Consider the following 24,576-nt stretch of genomic DNA (forward strand, 5'->3'; position numbering starts at 1 on the left):
AATTGCAGTAAGCATCAGTACAGTTCATGCTTAGTTCTTCAGTATGAGTATCAGTAACCTAGAGTTCAGGTGTTTGTTTTGTTTGTTTTTTAATAAAATTGCATAGAGTGAAACGCCCCTATCTTGAATGCAGCGTTTGATGGATTTGAGTAAATACATACTCTGTCAGGGCTTCCCTGGTGACTCAAATGGTAAAGAATCTGCCTGTGATGTGGGAGACCCAGGTTCAGTCCTTGGGTCGGGAAGTTCCCCTGGAGAAGGAAATAGCAACCCACTCCAGTACTCTTGCCTGGGAAATCCCATGGACAGAGGAGCCTGGCGGGCTACAGTGCAAAGGTCAGACACCACTGAGCAACTGACACTTCCTTCCTTCCTTATACTCTTGTCAAGGTACAGGACTTTACCACCACACCAGAAAGTTCCCTCATGCCTCTTTCTAGTCAGATCCCTTCCCCCACTTCACAAAGGTATCTATTGTTCTGAGTTTTTCACCATCAAGTAACCTCTTCTGGAACCTCGTATCCATGGCCTCAGGCAACGTACTCTCTTCAGAGCAAAGCTTTCCCTCAGCACACTGTTTGAGAGCCACCGGTGTTGTAGTAGTAGTCCATCGTGTGGATGTCTTTTTCCATTCTTCCTGTTGACAAACTGTTTCAAGATTGGGGCAATTATGAATAGAGCTGCTATGAACATTCTTGTGCAAGTCTTTTTCTAGTCATATGTTTTCATCCGCTCTTGAGTAGATACTGAGGAGTGGAGTTGCTGGGTCATTTGGTAATTGTTCATGTTTTTTTGATAACTAGAATCTTGTCATTGAATTGAGGGAGAACCTTGTTTATCTTCCGAGCTACTTCTTTCCTTTTACAGTCACAGATATTGAGTCGCAGAGAATAGGTGGAGAAGAGACGTCATTAGAGGCACATAGAAGATTTTCCTCTGAGTTTGGACTGGAAACCCGTATCTCTTTACTCTGGTGATCTTTATGTTGCACTTCCTTTCTTCCCCCAGAAAGGGGGCAGGAAAATTGGGCTTCTTTCTGAAAGATCATTAACTAGTTCAGGTTTTGCTTAGGGAGAATTGCCTGTTAGATATACCCAAATGCAATATGTTGTGTTTGTTGATTACATATGTTTCTGTGATAATCTGGATCTGATCCTGCTTCTCCTCCAGTGTACATTCCTACACATCTTCCAGGATGATCTTTCTGGGACAGAAATCTGGTCCTGCTGCCTGTTTTCTGTCAATTCTGTAGGTCCTGCAGGATAAAGTCCAGACTCTAGTTGAGTCTGCGAGGGTCTTGCTCACCTCTCTTCCCTCACCTGCCGCTTCCTCGCCCACCCCCTGCAGCCTGTCCCGTGTCATGTCCATTGCTATCTCCGTGCTTTTAAATCTCTTGTATTTTGTCTGGAATGCCGTTCCCGCCTTTGTCTCTGATAAATTCCTTCTCATCCTTCAGAGTTTGGCTCATCCAGACCCTGTCAGGGAGTCAGTTATTATTTCTTTTTTATACGGATATATCTCTGATAGCTAACTCTTACCATGCTGTTTAGTTAGGATGTCAAATTCAGTATGAGTTGAAGGCCTGGCGCGAGGCTAGACAGTAAAGGTGTGGCAGTGAATAAGATGTGGTCCCTGCCTTGGAGGAGCGTACCATCTGTTGGGGAGATGCACACAGCAAGAGTGGTCTGCGTCCACAGTATTAATAGGGCCAGCAGTGCAGGGGAGCTCCCCTCCCCACAGCCTTCCAGGCGCCAGGTATTTTGAAAACTTTATCAAATGAAACTATCTCGTGATTTTATTGGTAATGCTAAGGAAGCTGAATGCTTTTTTAATATTCTTACTGGGTATTTTTTTTAACTCTTGAGGAAAATAATCAAGTTGTATTATAGTAGAACTAATGAGGTCACTTCCTAGTTATTAATAGCTGAGAAACTCTGGGAGACAAATTTTTTTTTTCCCGAGTCTCTAGTTTCTTACCTGTAAAGTGGGGAGAATAATAAACACGTTTCAAAGGATTGTTGTGAGAATTAGATAAAGTAATACATGCAGAGCGCACATAGGCGCATAGTAGGTTTACAGTAAATGTTGCCTGTTTAAGTCCCCAGTCTCTAGCCCAGTGCCTGCCAGGATTCAGCAAATGTTTGCGAAGAACAGGAATGTATGTATTTTGTATATGTGTTAAAGGGGACTATATATAGATGCTTACACAGACCCATCTGTCTTGAGAAAAATGTTCGATTTGACTTGCAGCAATATTCAACTGGAGTGGCTGAGCGCACACGCGTGACTCTTCTAGGGTTACCACATCCCCTGCTAGGCAGATGTCCATTATAATGAAATGTAAAAAGGGAAAGAAATAATAACAGAGACAGAGGAGTGTGATGTTATGTCTTGATTTGACAGGGCCTCCTGCTACTTCAGCTGCCAGTGCCAGGCATGGAACAGATTAATCTGTATTCCAGCACACCCCTACTGAAATCAAGATCGATCTAATTAGGATATTTTAAACATCCTGTTTGCATCTAGAGTCTTAGCAGAAAGCAGGATGTCTCTCCATCTGGGGGAGCCCAGAGGGGAGGTGGGCAGCAAGGTTCAGCAATAAAACAGAGTGGTTTTAATTTTAGAAATGAGGGAAGACCACTTCTGTGTGATTTCCTTAAAACAAAAGAGCTAATGGCCTCAAATATTCCATGGAAACAAAGGCATCTCTGCAGCATGGCCTGGAATTTTAAACTGGCCCTGCAGAATCTTGCCTTGACATGGGCCTGATGGTTGAAGTCCAGGGACCATTTTCATCCTAAGAATAGAACTCTGTCTGACCCATATCATTCTTAACCATTTGGGCTGCTGGAAGGAGATGCAGGCTCTGAAGCTGGGTAGGCAGAGCAGCCCTGAATTTATTCCCCCATGAGCCCTGCTGGGCCAACATTTAAATGCCAGGCCATCAGAATATTGGTTAGGGTACACTTTCCATAGTCCAGTATGTCTATTTATCCTTGATCTGCACCCCTCCCTGACCTTGCTAATAAGCTAATTACCTCTTTTTTTTTTTTCCAACTTTTAATTTTTTTATTGGGGACCATCTTCCTTCATCTCTGCAGTCCCAGTGTTTAGTACATTGCCTGGCACATAGTGGGCACTCAGAAGTTTGAGTAAAGGAGTGGTTGGTGTATGTACTACTTTGTACCCTGCGATTAGTTGTCTGTGATTATGAAACTCATAAAGGAGAACATCTTTTTCATTTCCTCGGCAGATCATGTGCTGTGTTTTCAGCTCTTGCACCGAGATCAAAAGGCAAATGATTACCATGGCAAAGTATGTTTAGTTTTATTAAAAGAGAGGACCATCTCTACTTAGATGTGCCATGTCCTTCAGCTTACTGGTAAATAGCCACCACCCACCTCAGGGCTATCCGCAGGCCTCCCAGAATCTTGTATTATTTGGCTTCTATAAAGGCAACCACACATAAAGCTCTTTATTTTAATGTATTGTGGGATTAAAGAGTCTGAATGAAGTTGGCCTTGTTCCATTTTAGGGTTAGAACAAATCTCGAGTTGTAGAAAATAGCCCTACCAGCTGAGAAAGTCAAGCCATCTAAGTTCCTATTTTTCTCAGCGGGAGCTAGTTAGAATAACCCAGGCTGATTGCAACATGTTCAAAGGCCAGCATGTGATCAGGATGCAACATGGAAGTAGCAAGGTGACACTTTTGGCAGGTGCCTAGGTGAGAGAATCTCTTGTGATGCTCTTTCTCAGTGCTGCTAGGTCGCCTCAATCGTGTCCGACTCTGTGCAACCCCATAGACGGCAGCCCACCAGGCTCTGCTGTCCCTGGGATTCTCCAGGCAAGAACACTGGAGTTGGAGTGGGTTGCCATTCCCTTCTCCAGTGCATGAAAGTGAAAAGGGAAAGTGAAGTCGCTCAGTCGTGTCCGACTCTTCGCGACCCCATGGCCTGCAGCCCAGCGGGCTCCTCCTTCCGTGGGACTTTCCAGGCAAGGGTACTGGAGTGGGTGCCGTTTTTCAGTGCAGCGGGTTTCAAACCCGTTGAGTGCCTCCCGTGCACATGGCTCATTTGATACAATGGACTTAATAGAAGGTACAGCCCCATTTTACAAATAAGAGAACTGAGGCTCAGAAATTAAACAGTATGCCATGGTTTAGTTTAACCAGCTAGTGAGTGCCAGAGGCAAGATTTGAATCCGAGTCCGTGTGATCCTAAAGCCCCACATCAGTCCTTCATTCATTCACTTGACGTTTCTGGAGGAGGTCCCAGAAGTTAGTCTCATCAGTGTCCCTCTCAGCAGTAGACGCTGATAGACCTAGTTGTTTATAGGCCTGTGTGGTTGAGTAGCTCTCCTCACAGAGAGAGCTGATGTTAGCCTATTGGGATTTGAACCATTCTTCTTTAAGAATAAGGATGGGAAACGCAGTTCCATCTTACTCTCTACAAAATTGGCACACACTGTATGTAAGAGGCTGGTTAGAGGGACAGCCATGGTCTGGTTGTGCCATTCTGGAAAGACTTCTTATCTGAGTTCTTAACCCAAAGAGCCACATCCCTAAGAGATGAGAACTCTCTGAAACTCCATAGAAATGTGACGTGTGTGGGGGTGTGTGTGTGAGACAATAGCATACATAGGGTTTGTCAGATTCTCAAAAGTGTTTATCATGATTTTAAGAAGAAAAGAATGTGGGGGGGGGGGGGTGCTACAAATGGCAGATTTATATTTCAGTATCCTGGAAAGTGACTTTTGACCAGAAGCAAATCCCATCCTTTATCAGGGCTATTGTTTCTGTACTCGAAATCCGAGAGGAATTGAACTGAAGATTTCTGATTCTCCTTTCCGCTCTGAAAATTACATAATTCTCACTGACCCTAGAGAATCAAACTTTTACCCGCTTGCATATACCAAGGCTTATACCTTGCATATGCATCAGAGCTTCCCTGGTGGCTCAGCTGGTGAAGAGTCCGCCTGCTATGCAGGAGACCTGGGTTTGATCCCTGGGTAGGGAAGGTGCCCTGGAGAACGGAATGGCTCCCCACTCCAGTATTCTTACCTGGAGAATCCCATGGACAGAGGAGCCTGGCAGGCTACAGTCCATGGGGTTGCAAAAAGTTGGACACAACTGAGCGACTTTTTTTTTTTTTTTAATATACCCAAGGAGGCATCTAACCCATTGCTAATCACTCTTGAGAGACCCTGAAGAGTTGATCTGGGGGAAGAATGGACCAGAGCCACCCCTCTAAAGCAGTTTCACTAGTTAGTGTGTGAGGCAGCCACATTGTCTGACTGTTGAGCAAGACACCCAGCAGGCAGGGACTCACATGGGTGTACAGTTTCAGTGCTGGCTCTCTAATACTCCACCAGGATCTCTGCCTCCTTACCTAGTGACTTCAAAGTGTAGATTTGCTTGGGCTTCCCCTCTCTGGAGCCTTGTGGATTCCTTTAGTGTGTGTGTGTGTGTGTGCGTGCATATGTTCTTCTCTTCCTGGGCCCTGCCGTAGAGATTGTTCTCTGCAGTGGGAGCCACCATATCTGCCCTGTCTGTGTTGACAGCTCCATAGCCATCCTTCACCCCCATTTTATCCTGTCGAAATGACAGAGCAGCTGAGCGGTGTTGGCCAGCAGATAAACCTGTTATCTCCCCTGCTTTCTGTGCCAGCAGCTCTTCCCATCTCCTCGGTCCATGAAAAATTGACACCACCTTGGGCTGAAATCTGTTCCTAGGGAAGCTACATTTATTAGTGGCTAATGAAACCATGTGTGTGTGTTTGTGCTCACGTACAGGCACAAAACTTGGGGTGGATGAAGTATTTTCCTATCTGGCAGCCACCAGTGACCTACAGCCAGCCACAAAACTCAGAGACAGAGAGAGACAGAAAGAACATAGGCAGATTCAGGTCTCCTGAAATGGGCAACCTGTCCTTTACTTAAAAATCCCAAGCAAACATGTATATGTCATTTGTTCTCAGTGTACCACTGCGATTGGTCAGGGTATCTCCTGTTCCAGGCTGGAATGAGTTATGGACATGTATGTTAATATTATCTAGTTCCAGAAAAAAAAAAGATTCTTCTGTTTATTACATTTTCTTCTGTGAAAATTACAGCTCCTGATGCTTTCTCTGTGCCACCAGCACCCCACACCTCATCTTGTTGAGACATACAAAGAACATTCTCTTGGGAATTCCTTGACCATCCAGTGGTTCACTTCAGTTCAGTTGCTTAGTTGTGTCCGACTTTTTGTGACGCCATTGACTGCAGCACCCAGGCCTCCCTGTCCATCACCAACTCCCGGAGTCTACCCAAACTCAAATCCACTGAGTCGGTGATGCCATCCAACCATCTCATCCTCTGTCGTCCCCTTCTCCTCCCACCTTCAGTCTTTCCCAGCATCAGGGTCTTTTCTAGTGAGTCAGTTCTTTGCATCAGGTGGCCAAAGTACTGGAGTTTCAGCCTCAATATCAGTCCTTCCAATGAACACTCAGGACTGATCTCCTTTAGGATGGACTGGTTGGATCTCCTTGCAGTCCAAGGGACTCTCAAAGGTCTTCTCCAACACCATAGTTCAAAAGCATCAATTCTTCGGTGCTCAGCTTTCCTTATAGTCCAACTCTCACATCCATACATGACCACTGGAAAGACCATAGCCTTGACTAGACGGACCTTTGTTGGCAAAGTAATGTCTCTGCTTTTTACTATGCTGTCTAGGTTGGTCATAACTTCCCTTCCAAGGAGTAAGCGTCTTTTAATTTCATGGCTGCAGTCACCATCTGCAGTGATTTTGGAGCCCAAAAAAATAAAGTCTGCCACTGTTTCCATTGTTTCCCCATCTATTTCCCATGAAGTGATGGGACCGGATGCCATGATCTTAGTTTTCTGAATGTTGAGCTTTAAGCCAACTTTTTCACTCTCCTCTTTCACTTTCATCAAGAGGCTCTTTAGTTCTTCTTCACTTTCTGCCATAAGGGTGGTGTCATCTGCATACCTGAGGTTATTGATATTTCTCCCAGCAATCTTGATTCCAGCTTGTGCTTCATCCAGCCCAGCATTTCTCATGATGTATTCTACATATCAGTTAAATAAGCAGGGTGACGATATACAGCCTTGACGTACTCCTTTTCCTATTTGGAACCAGTCTGTTGTTCCATGTCCAGTTCTAACTGTTGCTTCCTGACCTGTATACAGATTTCTCAAGAGGCAGGTCAGGTGGTTTGGTATTCCCGTCTCTTGAAGAATTTTCCACAGTTTGTTGTGATCCACACAGTCAAAGGCTTTGGCATAGTCAATAAAGCAGAAATAGATGTTTTTCTGGAACTCTCTTGCTTTTTCAGTGATCCAGCGGTTGTTGGCAATTTGATCTCTGGTTCCTCTACCTTTTCTAAATCCAGCTTGAACATCTGAAAGTTCACGGTTCACAGTACTGTTGAAGCCTAGCTTGGAGAATTTTGACATCTAGCATTTGACAGCTAGCATTTGACATCTAGAATTTTGACAGCTAGCATTATTTTGCTAGCATGTGAGATGAGTGCAATTGTGCAGTAGTTTGAACATTCTTTGGCATTGCCTTTCTTTGGGATTAGAATGAAAACTGACCTTTTTCAGTCCTGTGGCCGCCACTGAGTTTTCCAAATTTGCTGACATATTGAGTGCAGCACTTTCATAGCATCATCTTTTAGGATTTGAAATAGCTCAACTGGAATTCCATCACCTCCACTAGCTTTGTTTGTAGTGATGCTTCCTAAGGCCCACTTGACTTCACATTGCAGGACGTCTGGCTCTAGCTAAGTGATCACACCATTGTGATTATCTGGGTCGTGAAGATCTTTTTTGTACAGTTCTTCTGTGTATTCTTGCCACCTCTTCTTAATATCTTCTGCTTCTGTTAGGTCCCTCCCATTTCTGTCCTTTACTGAGCCAGTCTTTGCATGAAATGTTCCCTTGGTATCTCTAATTTTCTTGAAGAGATCTCTAGTCTTTCCCATTCTATTGTTTTCCTTTATTTCTTTACATTGATCACTGAGGAAAGCTTTCTTATCTCTCCTTGCTATTCTTTGGAACTTAGGATTCCGCTAACTGGGCCCCGAATTTGATCCCTGGTCAGAGAACTAAGATCCTGCAGGCTGCTTGGCCCAGCCAAAAAAAGGAACATTTTCTTACAGTTCCTCATCCATCTTAATCAGGAAGATGAAACAGGGAATTATTGAGAAGTTCTGGTTCGGTATTTTGTAGAACTGCTCCATTCTTTATTTGGACTCTACTAGAAGTTGCTTCTGGAAAGAGTGATTCAGTAAAAGAGAAAAGAGGGGTTGTTGGTCATATCTTACCTCCAGATGGCCTTTCACTTCATTTTCCTCTCGTTTGAACTGCTGAGTTTTTCTTCACCCACATTTGCATAGTGCCTATCTTTTGCACTCAGTGAGCCCCCCATGAAGCACATTTTTTGGGCTTTGCACAGTTTAGTTTCTGATCTTATTTTCCTTCTTTAAAAGCTTTGGATTACCTTTTACATGTGGGAAGCATGTAACCTATTAGGAAAAGCTTACATTTTGGAGTCAGACATGAGCTCAAATCTAAGCTCCCACCACTCTCTGAAGGACATGACCTTAAGTAGGTTGATTAACCACACTGACAGTTGGATTCTGCATTATAATACAGAAATGGGAGTAGTACCTTTCTCATAGCTTACTAGTAAAGATTCATTGAAAATATTGTATACAGATTCAATCCTGCTGTTATAGATACACAATCAACTGGTGACAGTTATTATTGTACCCTGCTTACTTTTACTTTCAGATAGGATTTTGAAGCAATTTACAGCAAAACAATGTGGCGATGCTAAATCTTGGCTTTGAGTAAGAATTTGTCAAGACAGATGTCAAACTAGGGGAAATATTTGCAGTGTAAAAGACAAAAGGGTAATATTCTTAATTCATAAAGAGCTCATAGAAATCAAAATTGGCAAAGGATGTAAGGCCAGGCAGTTCACACAGAGAGCAATACAGATGGTCAGTAAACATCAGAAAAGGAGTTTGACCTTATTCGTAACAAGAACAAAAACGTGCTAATCAAAAGAAGATTCCATTTTTTACCTACCAGGTTGTCATAATTTCTAAGTTGGATAATATCCAATATGAGAGAGGATATGAGAAAACAGATACTCTTTTACAATATGTATGTAAAAGCATGTTTCCACTCTCTGTGTATATGTGATACATGTGTATGTTCATGTTACACAGTACATACCTACATGCACATACTGGTTAGTTAACTTACTTAATGTCACGTTCTCGAGCAAGTGGTGGGAGCTTAGATTTAAACCATGTTGTCTGACTCCAAAATGTAAGCTTTTCCTACTAAGTTGCATGCTTCCCACACAATAAAGGTAATCATCAAAGTTTTTTATATGTGTACAATGCATACATATACATACATACACATACTGAGAGTGAAAGTCAATTGGTACAGCCTTCTTGGAAGACCATTTGTCAGTGTCTTTCAAAAAAACAATTTTTTTTTCTGAGTTTCTGTCCTTTATTTACTATAGGCAAATCTATATACCTCAGTTGAATTGGCCTGGTAATAGTTTGGGCTTCTTTTTGAACTATTTTGTAGACCAAATTATCTCCAGCTTCTAGGAAACAATATATACAGTAAAGACAGACCAGTATGTTTCTGTCTTCAGTATCCCCTTCCTCCACCCAGCCCCCACCGCACCCCTGTGCATGTAGAAGTGACGTCTCTTCCTGCTGTAATAGCAAGGGCCCTAGGTCAGTCCATCTGTGCTTTCTTTTAGTTTTTCAACATTAGGTATGTCAATAGCTTTTGACTCACCCACAGCCAGTGCTAGGTCCATGCAAAAGTGTATCCATGCCAGAAATAAAGGTGTAAGTGTCAGAATATGTGTTCATGGATGTTCATTGTGGCATTATTTCTAACAGCAAAGACGAAACAACCCAAAACTGGAAACCATGTAAAATAACCATGATTGGGGACACTAGTTAAATTATGATAAATAAGTGAAATTGTGCATAACCATTTAAAATAAAAAATGTGTTGATATGGAAAGGTATGAAGAGAAGACCTGTGTGTGTGTATGTATGTATGTATATACATTTTTTCCCCTCCCCTGTAAATATACACACGATACTTAGTAGTTTTTTGTCATTTGGAAGAGATGAACGGGGTAGTGAGAGGAGTGGGGGAGGAATGTATTAGTACATGCTCAGTGAATAATTGTTAAGGACATTTATACCTTTTTGTATAGTTTGGTTTTTAACCATAACTATATAATCATTAATGATGCATCCATTGCTTTGATTTTAAAAATTCATTGGTGGAGGACAGAAGGAATCAATAGTAAAGCAACTGTAAAAAATTGATTCCTGTAGTTGAACATAGACTCATCTTTGAGCTTCCTGGTAGCCAAGGCAAAGCAGGAACTCAGGTAAATTAAAAATTCATCAGGAAAGAGAAATATTTTCCTGATCTTGGTCTCTGAAAGGAATCTAGCAGCCAAGGATTGAGCTAAACTCTTATCTCGTATTGTCTGTCTCCAGCTTAAAATTCATTTGTGGATTTTTGTGACTTTTTTCTCCAGACTCTTCCCCATCTGATTGGCCTTGCCTCCCTCGTGTGTGTATAGCACTCCATCCAAGCTGGCCTTTGCATGTATTGCTCCTTCTTCCTGAGTGCTCTATCTTCTCTACCTAGTTGTCAGCCTTGACTTTTTTGTTGCGTTTGCTTTTATGATTTTCAGTTGTTCCTTACCTCCAGTGGGAATCCCTCTAGGTCCGTTATGCCTCCCCTGTGCTCCTTCCATCCCCTCTGCCTACCTTAGTGATGAAACTTGGCACACTGCACTGTAGTTCTTGTTTTGTTTTCCCCACGAAATAAGCACCTCCTTAAGGTTAGGGATACTGTGTTGTTTGGAAGCTCTGATCACCAAGTGCTTGTCAAGCACAGAGATAAGTGGTCAGTGAATGACTGAGTGAGTCATCTGAAGTTGGAGTTCTACCTCTTTCACCAGTTAGCCATGTGGACAAGTCACTTCTCTCTGGGCCTCGATTTTTCTATCAGTACAAAAAGAGATTTGGCCCCAGATAATCTGTGAGATCTCTCTGGCTAATCTTTTTTTTCCTTCCTCTATGGTTGTCAGATTGTCATACATATATATATACACATACATGGAGGTTGTTACCAGTTGTCACGCTGAGTAATTTCAAAGTTTCAGAACTAAGCTTGTTAAAATTCACTGCTTTTATTATGACCTGTCCCACATCTGTTCACCAGCTGAAGAGATCAGAGCCACATCCGGTTGTTTGGCCCAAGATTACAGAACTGATTATATTCCCCCCACCCCCCACCCCATCTTCTTTCCTCTAATCTTTTCCCCTTGACATACACAGAAGTTGTTTGTGGTTTTTTTTCCTGCCATGAGCCTCCAAAGACATCATTTCTTGTTCTACTTTGTCACCGTGAGCTGAGCCATCTCGGTTCACTGTCCTTACCTTAGGTTCAGGATGTTTTTTCTCATCTTGCCCCACTCCTGTTCCCTTCCCCTTCCTTTTGTTCAGGATGGAGATTAAAGCACCTCAATCCAAGCTTCACAACAAAAGTTAGCAGGAAGATATTGGGGTGACCCTGGAGTCACTTTGAGAAGCTGTTTAATACCTCTCTCTACAGCATATTTTATGAAAAACTTTATACTTAAAAAAGTGAATCTACTGATTAGAGAGATCTTTTATTCAAACTCATGGCTCCCTAGGAAAAAGTCATCCACTCATTCCCAAATGCAAAATATCTTTAAGGACCATTTTGTAACTGATGAGTATATTACCAATGCAGAGGTGCTCTTACTCTGAGCTTGGAATAGGCACTGTGTCCAAAAGGTGAAAGCTATACAAAGGCATTTGAAAAATACCCAGAATTTAAGAGTGGTTTGTTTGTCTGGTTCTCCTCACCTCCCACCACTACCACCAAAAATTTGCACTGAAAACCTGCCTTCTTCCCATTCATTCAGCACGTATTTCTGAAACACCTATTATGTGCCAGGCGTTGTTGTGGGGCCAGGGATATATCAATGAACAAAATCCCTTCCTTCAAGGAGCTCATATTCTAGTTGAAGGGCAGCAGTAAAAAAACAAACTGCACAGCATGTTAGAAGATAATGCATGCTGAAGAGAAAAATAAAGCAGATAAGACTTGGAAATAGGCAGCATTGGGGCTTTTCGTTTTTAAATAGGGTGGTCAAAGAAAAGCCTCATTGAGAAGAGGACAGTTTGAGTAGTACTGGATCTGAGGACTGAGCCATGCAGATATTCTGGTGAGGAGTATCTCAGGCAGGGAAAACAGTAAGCACAGAGGCCCCAGGACAGGAGTATGTCTGACATTAGAAAACAGCATTCAGTCTGAGTGAGTTGGGGCCAGTAATAGAGGGTTTACACAGAGCAATGATAGAGTGTGACTTTGTTTTAACTGATCGTTCTATGGAGATCAAGGCGAAGGGGGCAAGGGTGGACGCAGAGTCCCACAAGCAGGCTGTTGTTGAGTATTCCCAGCAAGAGATGTTGGTGCTGTGCACCAGAGTTATGAAGGGGAGGGGGGGCAGCAGTAAGAAGAGATGGAATTCTGGATGTAATTTGAAGGTACAGCTGACAAGGTTTCTGTGGGACGTGTGAGAAAGAGGAGAATCAAGGGTATCACCGCTGTTTCACTTGAGAAGCTGGAGAGCATGGTTGCCATTAACTCAGTGGATAAGACTGTGGGCACAGGTCTAAGGAGAAAGGTCAGGAGCTTGGTTTTGGACATGTTCAGTTTAAAGGACCTGTTAGACAACCAACTGGAGAGAGCAGGTAGACAGATGAATGCATGAACCTGCGTTCAGAGAACAGAACTGATCTGTAGAGGTTGGGAGTAGTCAGCACGTTAAGTGGCGCAGTGGTAAAGAATCTGCCTGCCAACGCAAGAGACATAAGCGAGGCGGGTTCAACCCTGAGTCAGGAAGATCCCCTGGAGTAGGAAGTGGCAATCCACTCCAGTATTATTGCCTAGGAAAATCCCATGGACAGAGGAGCCTGGCAGGCTATAGTTTGTGGGGTCACAGGAAGTCGGACACAGCTGGGCACACACGCATGCAACTGGTCTTTAAAGCTATGGGACTAGATGGGATGCCCAGGAAGGTGAATGTAGCTGGAAGAAGGTGAATAACTCTCGCACTAGGAGATTGGGGAAATGAAGTAGTGAGGAATGCTTCTGATATAAGTGATGGAAAAAACCAAATACACAATTGTATCTGTGCTACCATAAGAATTCTTCCTTGTGACTTTACTAATCAGATGACTTTTTGAGAACTCAAAGTAACTTTGGCATATGAACGTGTTCTTCGCTCAGTTTTCAAAACAGAATATGTTGCCCACACTGTAGGTATTTTATTTAAAAATAAACGTTTCTCTGCCATCTCCTTTTCAAGGTCATTATTCTTGATTTTTAAAAACTATTTTTAAAGAAAAGAACCTCTTAACAGCTGAAGCCTATAATATACCCTTCAATCACCTTCTTCTGCCCTGGCTAGAATAATAGTATCTCATAATAGAAGCCCATAGGTTATATGAACTGAAAAAAAAGCAGTTATCATTTTGAAGTACTTATTATCCAGCTGTCTTTAAACAGGTAAGGATTATAGCTGCACCAGAATATAAGTGATAGCTCTTGGACCCCATCATATTTCTGATTTAATTCTGGGATATTTGCTTGGGAAAGTTTTAAGATAATTTGAGAATATGATAGAACATGTCTTATTTGTTCATTGCGTGCTGCCCTCATGGTTAGTATTCATACACTGTTCACAGGTTATTTCTGTAAATGGGGGGGATTAGTTTGAGGTTCTGTTGTGGACAATAGAACTCAATTAATTCCAGGCAGAACAGAAATTCTAACTTAGTTTTGATTCAGTTGCTCAAGTTGTCCTTGGGGATGTAATCCCCTTTGAATATATTTCTTGTGCTGTCTGTGAAAATCAGTTTAGTTTTCCATTGACACAGTTTAGGTTCTTGTCTTATTAATCAATAGCAGCAGTCAGGGAAGGCCTACTTATTCCTCCTCAATAGAACCAGATCAGGCTTGAAGAGAGGTAATAATTACTGCTCTGATCACAGCATGTTCTCTTTTTCTCCTTCCCAACCCAGAGCATGTCTGTTCGATCCTCGCTTCCCTCCTGCGGAACCTGAGAGGGCAGCAGCGGACCCGGCTTCTGAATAAATTCACTGAAAATGACAGTGAGAAGGTAGGCCCTTGGTGGACTGTAAGATGGGGCCAGGACCCAGCGGAAGGAAAGGGCTGCCTCCCCAGTGTGACCTGACGAGTGCTGGGTAGAGTGATCCTGCCCCAAAATGTCTTCTCCGGCATCTGGGCCCCACTGCTCCGGGTCTCAGAGGCTTTTCTGGCTGTCCTGCCTCTCATTTCCAAATGCAATTTCCCCAACCCCAAATATTTTGAAACCATTTCTGTACGCACTAATGTACCATTACGGATCATTAGGACGAGGAGGAAAAGACTAAGTCAGTGCTTTAAAAATTCGTAACATGCAGTGAAACCATTTGCTCCCATATAAGTAATAGAAATAAATGCAACTGTTGTCTGAAAAAAAAAAAGGCCATCAGGTTAGGACAGAGAACATCTTAGCAGTCGTGTCACCCTGGTGACATCATCTAATGTCTATGTGTTAGTTTCCTCATCTTTAAAATTAGGATTGCTCTCTATCTTCCCTGCCTACCTTATCAGGTTTTTCTAATGTTTAAGGAAATAGTGGATATGAGAATACTTTGTAAACTGAAACCTGTAAGATTTCAGGGTCTTCCTTGTTAACCAGGGAAGGTATGGGCACAGTCTCCTGTCTGATGCCATGTTGAAGCAACATCTATTATTAATACCAGCCCATGGGTAAACAGGCTTCCCAGGTGGCTCAGTGATAAAGAATTCACCTGCCAATACAGGAGACACAAGAGATGCTGTTTCAGTCCCTGGGCAGGAAGATCCCCTGGAGGAGGAAATGGCAACCCACTCCAGTATTCTTGCCAGGAGAATCCCATGGACAGAGGAGCCTGGTGGGCTACAGACCATGGGGTCGCAAAGAGTTGGACACAGCTAAGTGACAGAGTGCTCGCACGTGCACATGGACACATACACACACACACATACACACACACACACGCACACACAGCACACACTGGGTAAATTCCAGGGTTACCAACAACCACGGTGGTGCCAACCCAGTAAAAAGAGGTCAGAAGTCTAGGCTAGCTTCACAGTCTTCCTTCAACCTCTTGGAAGTCTAAGGGGAAAAAAAACAGAAACTTTTTCAAACCTACTGAGTGTTCCTTGGGCATATTTGAAGCGACTTTTGTGAAGTTTGAAACTGGTTTTTAGGTTACTGCCAAACAAAAGTCAGGGCTTTTTTTAAGTTGCTGAAGGAGTTTTTCTTGCACTCTGTTCTCACTCAAAAGCAACTAAAGAGATTTTACTCAGACCTTTTTAAAAAAAAGATCAGCTCTGGGGCAGAATCCGAACATGAAAGGTTTCAGTTTGAAAAAAAGAAGTTTCGGTAAAGTTCTGAGTGAATATCAAGTATGTAACTTCAAGCTCCTCTTCTTTGCAAGAAGGGACTTGAATTTTTATTGATTTATTTGTTTTTAACAGCTTGAATTCAGGGGAGTCCTAGGAGGGCTGGGAACACATGATGTCCTTTGGTAATGGACCTGTGTTCAGTATCCATGCTAAGCGTTTGCTTTATTCTGCCCCAGCTGTTTGATCCATTGCTGATGTGTTCAAGGCAAAGCTCTGATCCAGAGTGAGAAGCGGGAGAGGGGCTCTCCCTTTGTGGGGAGCGACAGTGAGATGAATAGGAGCTCCGCTGTTCTCCTGCCCTGGTATTCTCTTCCCTTCTCACTCACGCCTGTGAAATACCTCTCTTTCAGGTTGACAGGCTGATGGAATTGCATTTTAAGTATCTGGATGCAGTGCAGGTGGCCGACAAGAAGATTGAAGGGGAAAAGCACGTATGTATCCCTGCCTGTCTCTTGCCAGCTCTTCTTGACTTGCACTCCATTTGGGTCCCTTGTGCACCCGTATCTCCCCACTGGACAGGCCAGGACAAAGGTGCCGTCTGCCCTCGTGTGCCAACTAGCATGTCATCCTGAGCAGGGGATGGTCTGCCAGCGATTATAGCTGCTCTTCTAACAGGAGTGAAGTCCCTGAAGAGGGTGGGTGTGTACGGTCGAGCCAGGGCTGACCTGGGAGTCTGGGTGGTTGCACAGGTACCCCTGACAAGAGCTCCTCCTTGAAAACCTGACCACGGCACAGTGCTGTGACTTGGTACCCCACTGGCAGAGTGTGTCTTGGCACACACACTTGCTGGCTTCAGTAGTCATAGGGAGGCATTGGAAGGAAACCAGGAGGTCATTGAATCCAGTTCCTGCATTTGCAGATGGAACCTGGAGACCTAGAGAAGGGAACTCAGAGCTCTGCAGCCCGGCCCGCACACCGGGTCACAGTGACTGAGCCGCACTGTCTGATGCGGTGGTTGCTGGGAGAGATGAAACCTGCTAGCTGTCTTTCTTGCCGGGCCGGACTTACCTCGGATGTTACGCCACCTCCTATATTTTCACCTCCTTCTATTTTGTTCTCTGCCGTCTCTGGCCTCGGTAGCTTTCTCTTCTGTCTCTTGAATCAGGGCAGGTTTTCGTATCTATTGGTTAACATCCGATTTGCATTCTCTTCCCTATAAGACATTCCTCTGTCTTTGGTCAGGTTACAAAATGATCCTTTTCTTGCTCTTTTCAGAGTCGTTTTCTTTGTGATCTCGGTTTGCTGTATCACTCTCTTTTTTTCACTCTTCTTGCCTAAAGACACACTTGAGGCTTTGGAGCCTTACTGGTGGGAGAGCGCGCCTCCGCAGCCCTCCCTTCTGTGTTGTTGGGGCAAGCCAGCCGTGAGGCAGAGCTGTGTGCATTGGGAATCACACAAGCATCTTCCCTCCAGCTGTGCCTCAGGCCAGGGTGAGCGACTAGAGCTTGGGGAACACAGTGACCTTGTTGTCTGTGTCCTTCTTAGCTACCCATTCCCTTTCAGAAAATACACCTTCATTTATAAGTAGCAGAAGACAGTAACCATGTGTATCATTTTTGTGGTTTCCTTGTGCTCTCTAGACCTGGTGAGTCCTCAGATGTTTGTGGATTGATTGGATTGATTGCCTGGGCCTGTCTTCTTTTATATGATGAGACTACTACAAGATAAGTGGCAGAGACTCTGAATTCTGAGTCTGGACTTCAGATACCAGCATATTCTACACACAGTCCTTTCATTCCACACACATCACCCCCTCTATTTTATTCTTGGCTTAAACTTTCCTCTTCCATCGTTTCTTCCCTTTATAGCAGCGTGTACATGGTCGATACTTAGTGATTGTTAAAATGCCAGAGTAATGTATTCTTTTTCTTAGACTGAACAGTAATTAGAAACAGATTGAACTTTCCGTAGAATTTTGTAGGGAGACAGCCCCAGGACAACTAGAACCCCAGCTCTGATGGCGTCCCCCAAGTTATCTGCTGAAGGAGATTTTCAGGGCTGGTAGCAGGAACATGTGGGAGTGCGGGGCCTGGGATTTGCGTGCAGGCACCTACCTCAGAATCACTGCTTGCCGCACCTTGTCACCACGCCTCATGTAGCTCGGGTTCTTAGCTATGACGTGGCTTCAGCAAAGGGGTCTCTCAAGTTAATGTTTTCATTAACATTAATGAAATGTTAACTTGATGTTTTCCCTCAGGTTCAGGTGAACATACTTTGGTAATTCTGCCATTTTTTGAAAATGGAATAAATGAAAAGCACAATAAGAGGTTGATCAGCTGCTGTCTTCTGTATAGAATAGCTGCAGCCTAGTGGAAAGGTGAGCGTGAGGCATAGGGAGCCAGACAAGCCTGGATTTGAACTTGAGCTCTGCTGCTTCCTAGCTCTGAGACCTTGGGCAAATGACTTCCCCCAGCTGTTTTTTTCCGGGGGGGTGGGGTGGGGGCTGAGCTGTGTCTTCATTGCTGCGCACAGGCTAGTTGTAGTGAGCTGGGGCTACTCTTTGTTGCAGTGTGAGGCCTTCTCACTGTAGCGGCTTCTCTTGTTGCAGAGCTCGGACTCAAGAGGCTTAGTTGCTCTGCAGCATGTGGGATCTTCCCGAACCAGGGTTCAAACCCGTGTCCCCTATGTTGGCAGGCAGCTTCTTGACTACTGGACGTACAGGGAAGTCCCCTCTCTGAGCCTTGATGTTCTCATCTGTAAAATGGACGCAACACCTCCCTTTCAGTGCTATTAGAAGACCAAGCATAAAGTGTCAGTACCTTGCTCAGCACTTAGCTGCTGCTGTTACTAGGTTTTCCTAGCTTCCTTTAAAATTCCTGGGTAACTCTTAAGTAAGCTAGGCCACCCTGTTCCTAAGAGCATCCTCCTTCCCAGATAACCCAGAATGAGCTGTCCTAGCAGACCAGAGCATTGGCCCCATCAGGTGCTTTGTCTGAGGTGAAGCTGGAATAAGCTTTGGTTTTTGCTTGTTGTTATTTTTTCTTTTTTTTTTTGAGGGGGTATTGTTTTGTTTTTTAAGAGAGACCAGAGTAAGCTGTTGGGCATCAGGGAGCAGCTTGCATGGAGCTGTTCAGAAACTTGGCTTGCTTCCCACAAGATTATCTATTATCAGCATTGAAGAGGGTATGAAATTGATTAGCCCTGACAGAGAGTAATGGCTGCAGCCATTCTCCCCAGCATTCCCAGTGCTTCCGTGTGCCACAGGCGCGGGGCCCTGCCATTCCCTGACAAACATCTGTCTCCTTGATGCCAAGGCCGTTCAGCCGGCACTGGCAAACATTCCAAGGCTATTAGTGCTCAGCAGCCTCGGTGTTGCTTAGAGAGTCGGGGCGGGCTGGGGGGTGAGAGGTGCGTTTGTGAGCGGCGCGCTCTGCCAGCACTCAGGCTCCTCCTGCCAGATGAAGCTGCCTCCCAGTTATAAAGGGACTTGGAACAAACAACCTCTCTCCTGTCTCTCCTTCATGCAGTCTTCTCCCGTAAGTCACAAGCTGTTCATTGCCTCTTTCCACCCTACTCCCTTTAAACTTGAATGTCCTACACCTACTGAGAATTCAGCAAATATTTGTTGACCCGAATTGAATCCTTGTTTCTCTTGATAACATTGACTATCAGATCTGGAAGGAATAAATATCTCATATGTTGTGCCAGGCCTGCAACAAAAACACCTTAAATAAATTGACCAAGAGAAGGGGGATCAGGTATTGACAGTCTGAGTGTCTCAGAGCCACTGCTGTCCCTGGAGACTTCAGGCTGCCATGGGCACCGTGCAGATGTGCACCGGTTTACCATTGACCGAGATTCACCAAAAAGAATCCCATCATGTGGCACGTGTTTCTTAGGCATGTGCTTTGTGCAGGCACTATAAGCTTGACACCAGCTTGGGGTGAGCACAGGTTCAAGTGTCGAGGGAAGGGGCCCAGGGAGCCCTGCTACTGCTGCTGAGGGCTGGACGAATCCAGGGCGCAGGGGGAGCCATCTGCACCCCGAGTCACCCTGAACAGTTTTGTGGATGAGGCAGAAGCGGAGCTGCACCTCCAAAGGGGACATACAGGGCATTTCCAGGAACAGGAGCAAAGCAGAGGCGCTGGGAGGCCAGGTTAAGTTTGGGGGCAACTGTTAAATTATATTCCGAACAAAAGATGGGGGAGCGTGGACTTTAGAGCCAGGCTGCTTCGGGTTCTCTGACTGCCGACACACAGCCTCACTTCTCCAGCTTTCTTTTCTTCCTTTCTGGTGTTCTGTTTTTTAAAGTGCACATCTCAACCTGTGGGTGTGTGAGGAATTACACATTTCAGAATTCGGTGACATAGATATCACACACATGAAAGCTGCCTTCACAGGTCCTGGCATGGAGAGTTGCGAGAGAACCTTCCCTTTTTTCTCTGTGAGGACTGTTTCTACCACCAGCCCTCCGCATACACGTATTTTATTCCTTCCCTTGTGCTGCGTGGTTTTGTGGGATCTCAGACCCACCCCCCCACCCCCCTACTTCTCCTCCTTCCTCTCCTGCTGCTGTGCCTTAACTTTCTGTCTCATAGTCTTTGCTTCTCCCTCTGTCCTGCCTCTTCTCAAGCTGGTGCCTCCTTCCACCTTCAGGTCTCAGCCTAAATGTCAGCCCCTCAGAGAGCTTTTCAGTGACCCCCCACGTGTGAAGCAGCGCCCCCCAACTGCCAGTGCTTCTTCCTGACCTGTAATTACTTTATACATTTGTTTACTCTGTCTCTCTGCAACTCTCATCCCTCTTGTTCATCATGTTCTTAAGACCTACTTAGTGATTAGCATGTGGTAAATGAGAGACATTTAAATGAGTTAAAATTAATATTTATCCATGGGTATCAAGAAGATAAGAGAGTCCTGAGTTTCCTACATTATATCTAAACTCTCATTGTTAACCCTAATTTGTATTTTCTCTGAATAGCCCCATCTTCAAAAACATGTTTTCTACAACTGTGTACCTTCTGTGGAATACCTGTAGCTATATTAAAAACCTATTATTTAGAAGCGTCTGCAGGACAAACTGATAATTGTATTACATACAGACTCAGTTCCAATCGCATTACTGCAAGAATCTGTTAACTAGCAAAGACTTCCACGTCTTGGGCAGCTGTCCACTGCTTTCTCATGTTATATTCAGTGTCCATGAGACTCCAGGGCCACAAAGTATCTGAACATACCCTGGAGCTTCCTGGTTAACAAGATTTGACCTGAACTTTTAAAGGGCATGTAATTCTTGAGACTCTTGGAGTGAGCAGCAGTTCTCTGTGGTCTGTAAATACCCAGGGTGCTTGTCTCAGCAGATTTCACCTGACTCCCCAAGCAACAAGAAGCCCAGAAAATACCAAGGTCCCTGTTGTTGGGCAGATGTCCTGACTTCTCGTGGGTTTCTTCCGGCTTCTGCTGATTCAATGTACAGGGATGCCAGGCTTCTGCACGTCAGAAATAAGAGATAATTATTTAGGTACTGGCAGGGGTTTTAAAAGAGGGAGGAAAGAACCTTGGAGAGAGGTTTTCCTTTTTTTAGTTCCTGGGAAAATTATTCTCAGCAGGTTTATTCAATAAAGCCTTCTCGCCACATACTTTGCACCGAAATGACTTACAAATTGCATGCTAATTTTGCCACAGTTAAATCATCCCAGGCTTTATCCTGGAAAGAGAAAGACGGACTTCTTGTAATGAAACAGTATCCACAGGACTTGATGGCCGAGACAGACTTTGACGATTTCCTTAGCATTTGACACTCACTTATAGATTTGTACAGAGGAGGTAAAGTGCAGGAGCAGATGAGTGGGGTCCATGATCATAAAGCACACCTACCAAGCTGTGTAGACAGTGGAAGTGTGAGACTGCAGTCAGGTCATCTGCTAACTGTGCTGGAAGCTCCTGGGCAAGCCAGAAAAAAAAGGGAATCCTGCTGAGAGCTTCTCTCAGCTGTTCCTTGAACAGTGGTTCCCAGACTTCTCAGTCTGTGAATTTGGCAGACCACAGCTTACAGCACACTGTAGAAGCCAGAGCTAGTGGGGAAGGGGATGGGGTAGTGCTTTCCCCTCCCTCCTGCTTCCCTCTTTCCTAGAGGCAGGTTTAGCCAAATGCTCACTCCCGTCTCTCTCCTCCCTCCCTTCTTGCCCCCTTCCCAATCACAATCATCCTTTCTACCATTAGAGGAGAAGTTGGGGGACTTGAGTCCTGGGCAGCTCCTCTGCCTCTTCCCTTGCAGTGTAGCCTTGAGCACTCTTTTAAAGATTTTTTTTTCTTAATGTGGACCATTTTTAAAGTCTTTATTGAATTTGTTACAGTATTGTTTCTGTTTTATGTGTTGGTTTTTTTGGCCCTGAGGCCTGTGGGATCCTAGCGCCCTGACCAGGGATTGAACCCATACCCCCTGCATTGGAAAGTGGAGTCTTAACCACAGGACCACCAGGGAAGTCCCTGGCCCTAAGCACTCTGTTTTGCTTTTCTCATCCTCTCTGTCCTCCTCTCAGTGGGCTCACAGTCTCTCCCACAGCACTTCACAGAAGCCCTGGTTTTCTCGAGGCTGGCTTGGGAGAGCTGTGTGTATGCTCAGTCGTGTCCAACTGTTTGCAACCACATGGACTGTAGCCCACCAGGCTCCTCTGTCCATGGGATTTTCCAGGCAAGAATACTGGAGCAGGTTGCCACTTCCTGTTCCGGGGATCTTCCCAACCCAGGGATCAAACCCACACCTCTTTCATCTCCTGCATTGGCAGGCAGATTTTTTACCACAGAGCCACAAGGCTGGCTTATATGTTGTCAAAATTCAGTGAATGAGTAGTCTAGCCGTCTGCTTGTTTGTTTTTAGTACATTTAGATGGTTGATGTGACGCCACCTGTGATGGAAGCGTCAAGCTACCATAGAAGGAACATGAACCCTGGCATCATATAGCCCAGGTTTAAATCCCAGCTCTGCCACACACAAATTCTGTTCTTTTGGGAAGTGCCTTACCTGGTATGTATACGTGTGTGTTTTAGTTTTCATGGTAGCTTTATTAGAGTGGCACATGCTCATGTGTTAAGTCTGGCCTAACACATAGTCTCTTTTCTGTTTGCAAACTCTGGCCTGATATCCTTGAATTCTTATCAGAACTGCTATCAGTTAGCTGTAAATTCTCAGAAAAAAATCCCTTTCACTAATTCTCCAGCCTGTTTCCCCTGCTGAAAAAGACTTGCAGTCCCTCGTCTCCTTCTCTCACAGTTGCCCTGTTTCAGAAGCTCTTGGAAGAAGATTTTGTTTGGCTGTTGTTTGTGCCTCCTCCTTCTCCACTTACCTGCCTCTCCCTTTACTCTGGAAGAAAAGGGGAAATTGGCCTTTTCTCAGTGGTGGGGCAGTTCCTGCCCATGACTACACATAGTTAGCAGTGACCCCACTGGGTTTCTGAGCCATGTCCCCGCTTATTAAGGAAAGAGGGATTCCTATTGGCTTCATAGCAGCTTATTTTATGACTGTCTCCTTCCATCAGAGGGGCAGCTGGCCGCCTGTCAGGGGCAGATTAGAAGTGGCATCCACACGCTCATTTGGAGGCTTGCGACTTGCCTGCGGAGAGAGATAGAGGCACCTGGCAAGGTAGAGATTTGGTAGCACTCTGAAGACAGATTAACATTTAAAGTGAGGATGTGGCCGGGGGAGGGGGAACGCACACACAGCCCTGCAGAAATGGCGCCTTGATGCCACACGTACCACCTCCTTGTGTGTGTCTTTGGAGATGAATCTGTTTGTTTTAGCAGCCCCCAAACAGGCTTATGCTGCCCTGAATTGCAATCTGTTCTAGTTAATGCACTATTCACTGAATAACCATCTATTCAGCCCTCTCTTATGGAAGGAATGAACAAAATAAAACCTCTCGGATTGTCTTTTTTTGTTTTTTTAACTCTCCTGAATTACACGTGGAATTTGCTAGTCTAGCTAGAGATCCCTCCTCGTTTTTTTTTTTTTTTTTAAGTTTCTTCAGTTTATAAGAAAAAAACAAAAGAGCTAAATGACCTTCCATTTAAAGCTGGTCGTTTGCAGTGGTTCCCAGATACTGCATGAAGAAAAACCCCATCTATTTGCTCATAGGCTAATACTGGAAAAGGTCTGTAAAACAAAGATGTTTTGAACTAGAGAAGTGATCACAGGCTTGGAGCCAGACTCATGTGGGTTTTTATCCTGTCTCCAACAACTTGCTCAGCTCTGAGCTTTGTCACCTTTGGAGAATTCTCCTCTTTAAGCCTCAGTTTCTTATTTGAAAGTGGAAAGAGTTATGGTTCTTATTACCTCTTGGGGTTTAAGGAAAAGTGAGAAGTTCAAGAAAGTGCTTAGCACAGTGCCTGATACACAGTGAGGACCCAGGAAATTTTGCTGCTGTTATTATTCCATTTTTCCCACCCATCCTTCCCCACCCGCCATATTTATTTATTTGACTGTATTAGGTCTTAGTTGCAGTACATGGGATCTTTGTTGCATCATTCAGAATCTTTTACTGTGGTGCAGACTCTCTAGCTGTGACGCAAGCTTAGTTCCTCTGTAGCATGTGGGATCTTAGTTCCCTGACCAGGTATTGAACTCACGTCCCCTGCATTGCAAGATGGATTCTTAACCACTGGACCACCAGAGAAGTCCCCTGCCCATCCTTTGTCAGAGTGAAAGGACTAACAGGAAAAGGTCTTAGACTCGGAAATCATATCCCACTAAAGTCTCTAAGCAAAACTCAGTAACAGTTATTTGATGTCTATCTCAGTTTTTCCACCTGTGAAATCTGAAAATGGTATTTCCTGTGCACACACAACACCGGGCATATACAGCAAGTGAGGTTAATGCAGGTCCTCTGCTCTGAAAAGTAAAAAATGCCATATGTGGATGTTGAGTTGTCATTGCTTCACGGAGAAGACGATCACCTGCCCTCTTCTCAAAGGTGAGAGTTGAATGCATTAGCTTGTGGAAGACATCCTTTAAATCTTA

The 24,576-nt window shown here is 44.4% G+C and overlaps 1 protein-coding gene across 1 annotated transcript in view; it reads left to right on the forward strand.

Moving 5' to 3' along the window:
• Positions 1 to 24,576, forward strand: part of CTNNBL1 (catenin beta like 1) — a 160,142-nt gene that overhangs the window by 117,529 nt on the left and 18,037 nt on the right. The window contains exons 12-13 of the mRNA XM_043479007.1: positions 14,186 to 14,283; positions 15,974 to 16,054. Coding sequence (XP_043334942.1) covers positions 14,186 to 14,283; positions 15,974 to 16,054 — 179 coding nt within the window. The remainder of the gene's footprint in view (positions 1 to 14,185; positions 14,284 to 15,973; positions 16,055 to 24,576) is intronic.

Source organism: Cervus canadensis, chromosome 10 (genome assembly GCF_019320065.1).
Source record: "Cervus canadensis isolate Bull #8, Minnesota chromosome 10, ASM1932006v1, whole genome shotgun sequence".
NCBI lineage: Eukaryota > Metazoa > Chordata > Mammalia > Artiodactyla > Cervidae > Cervus > Cervus canadensis.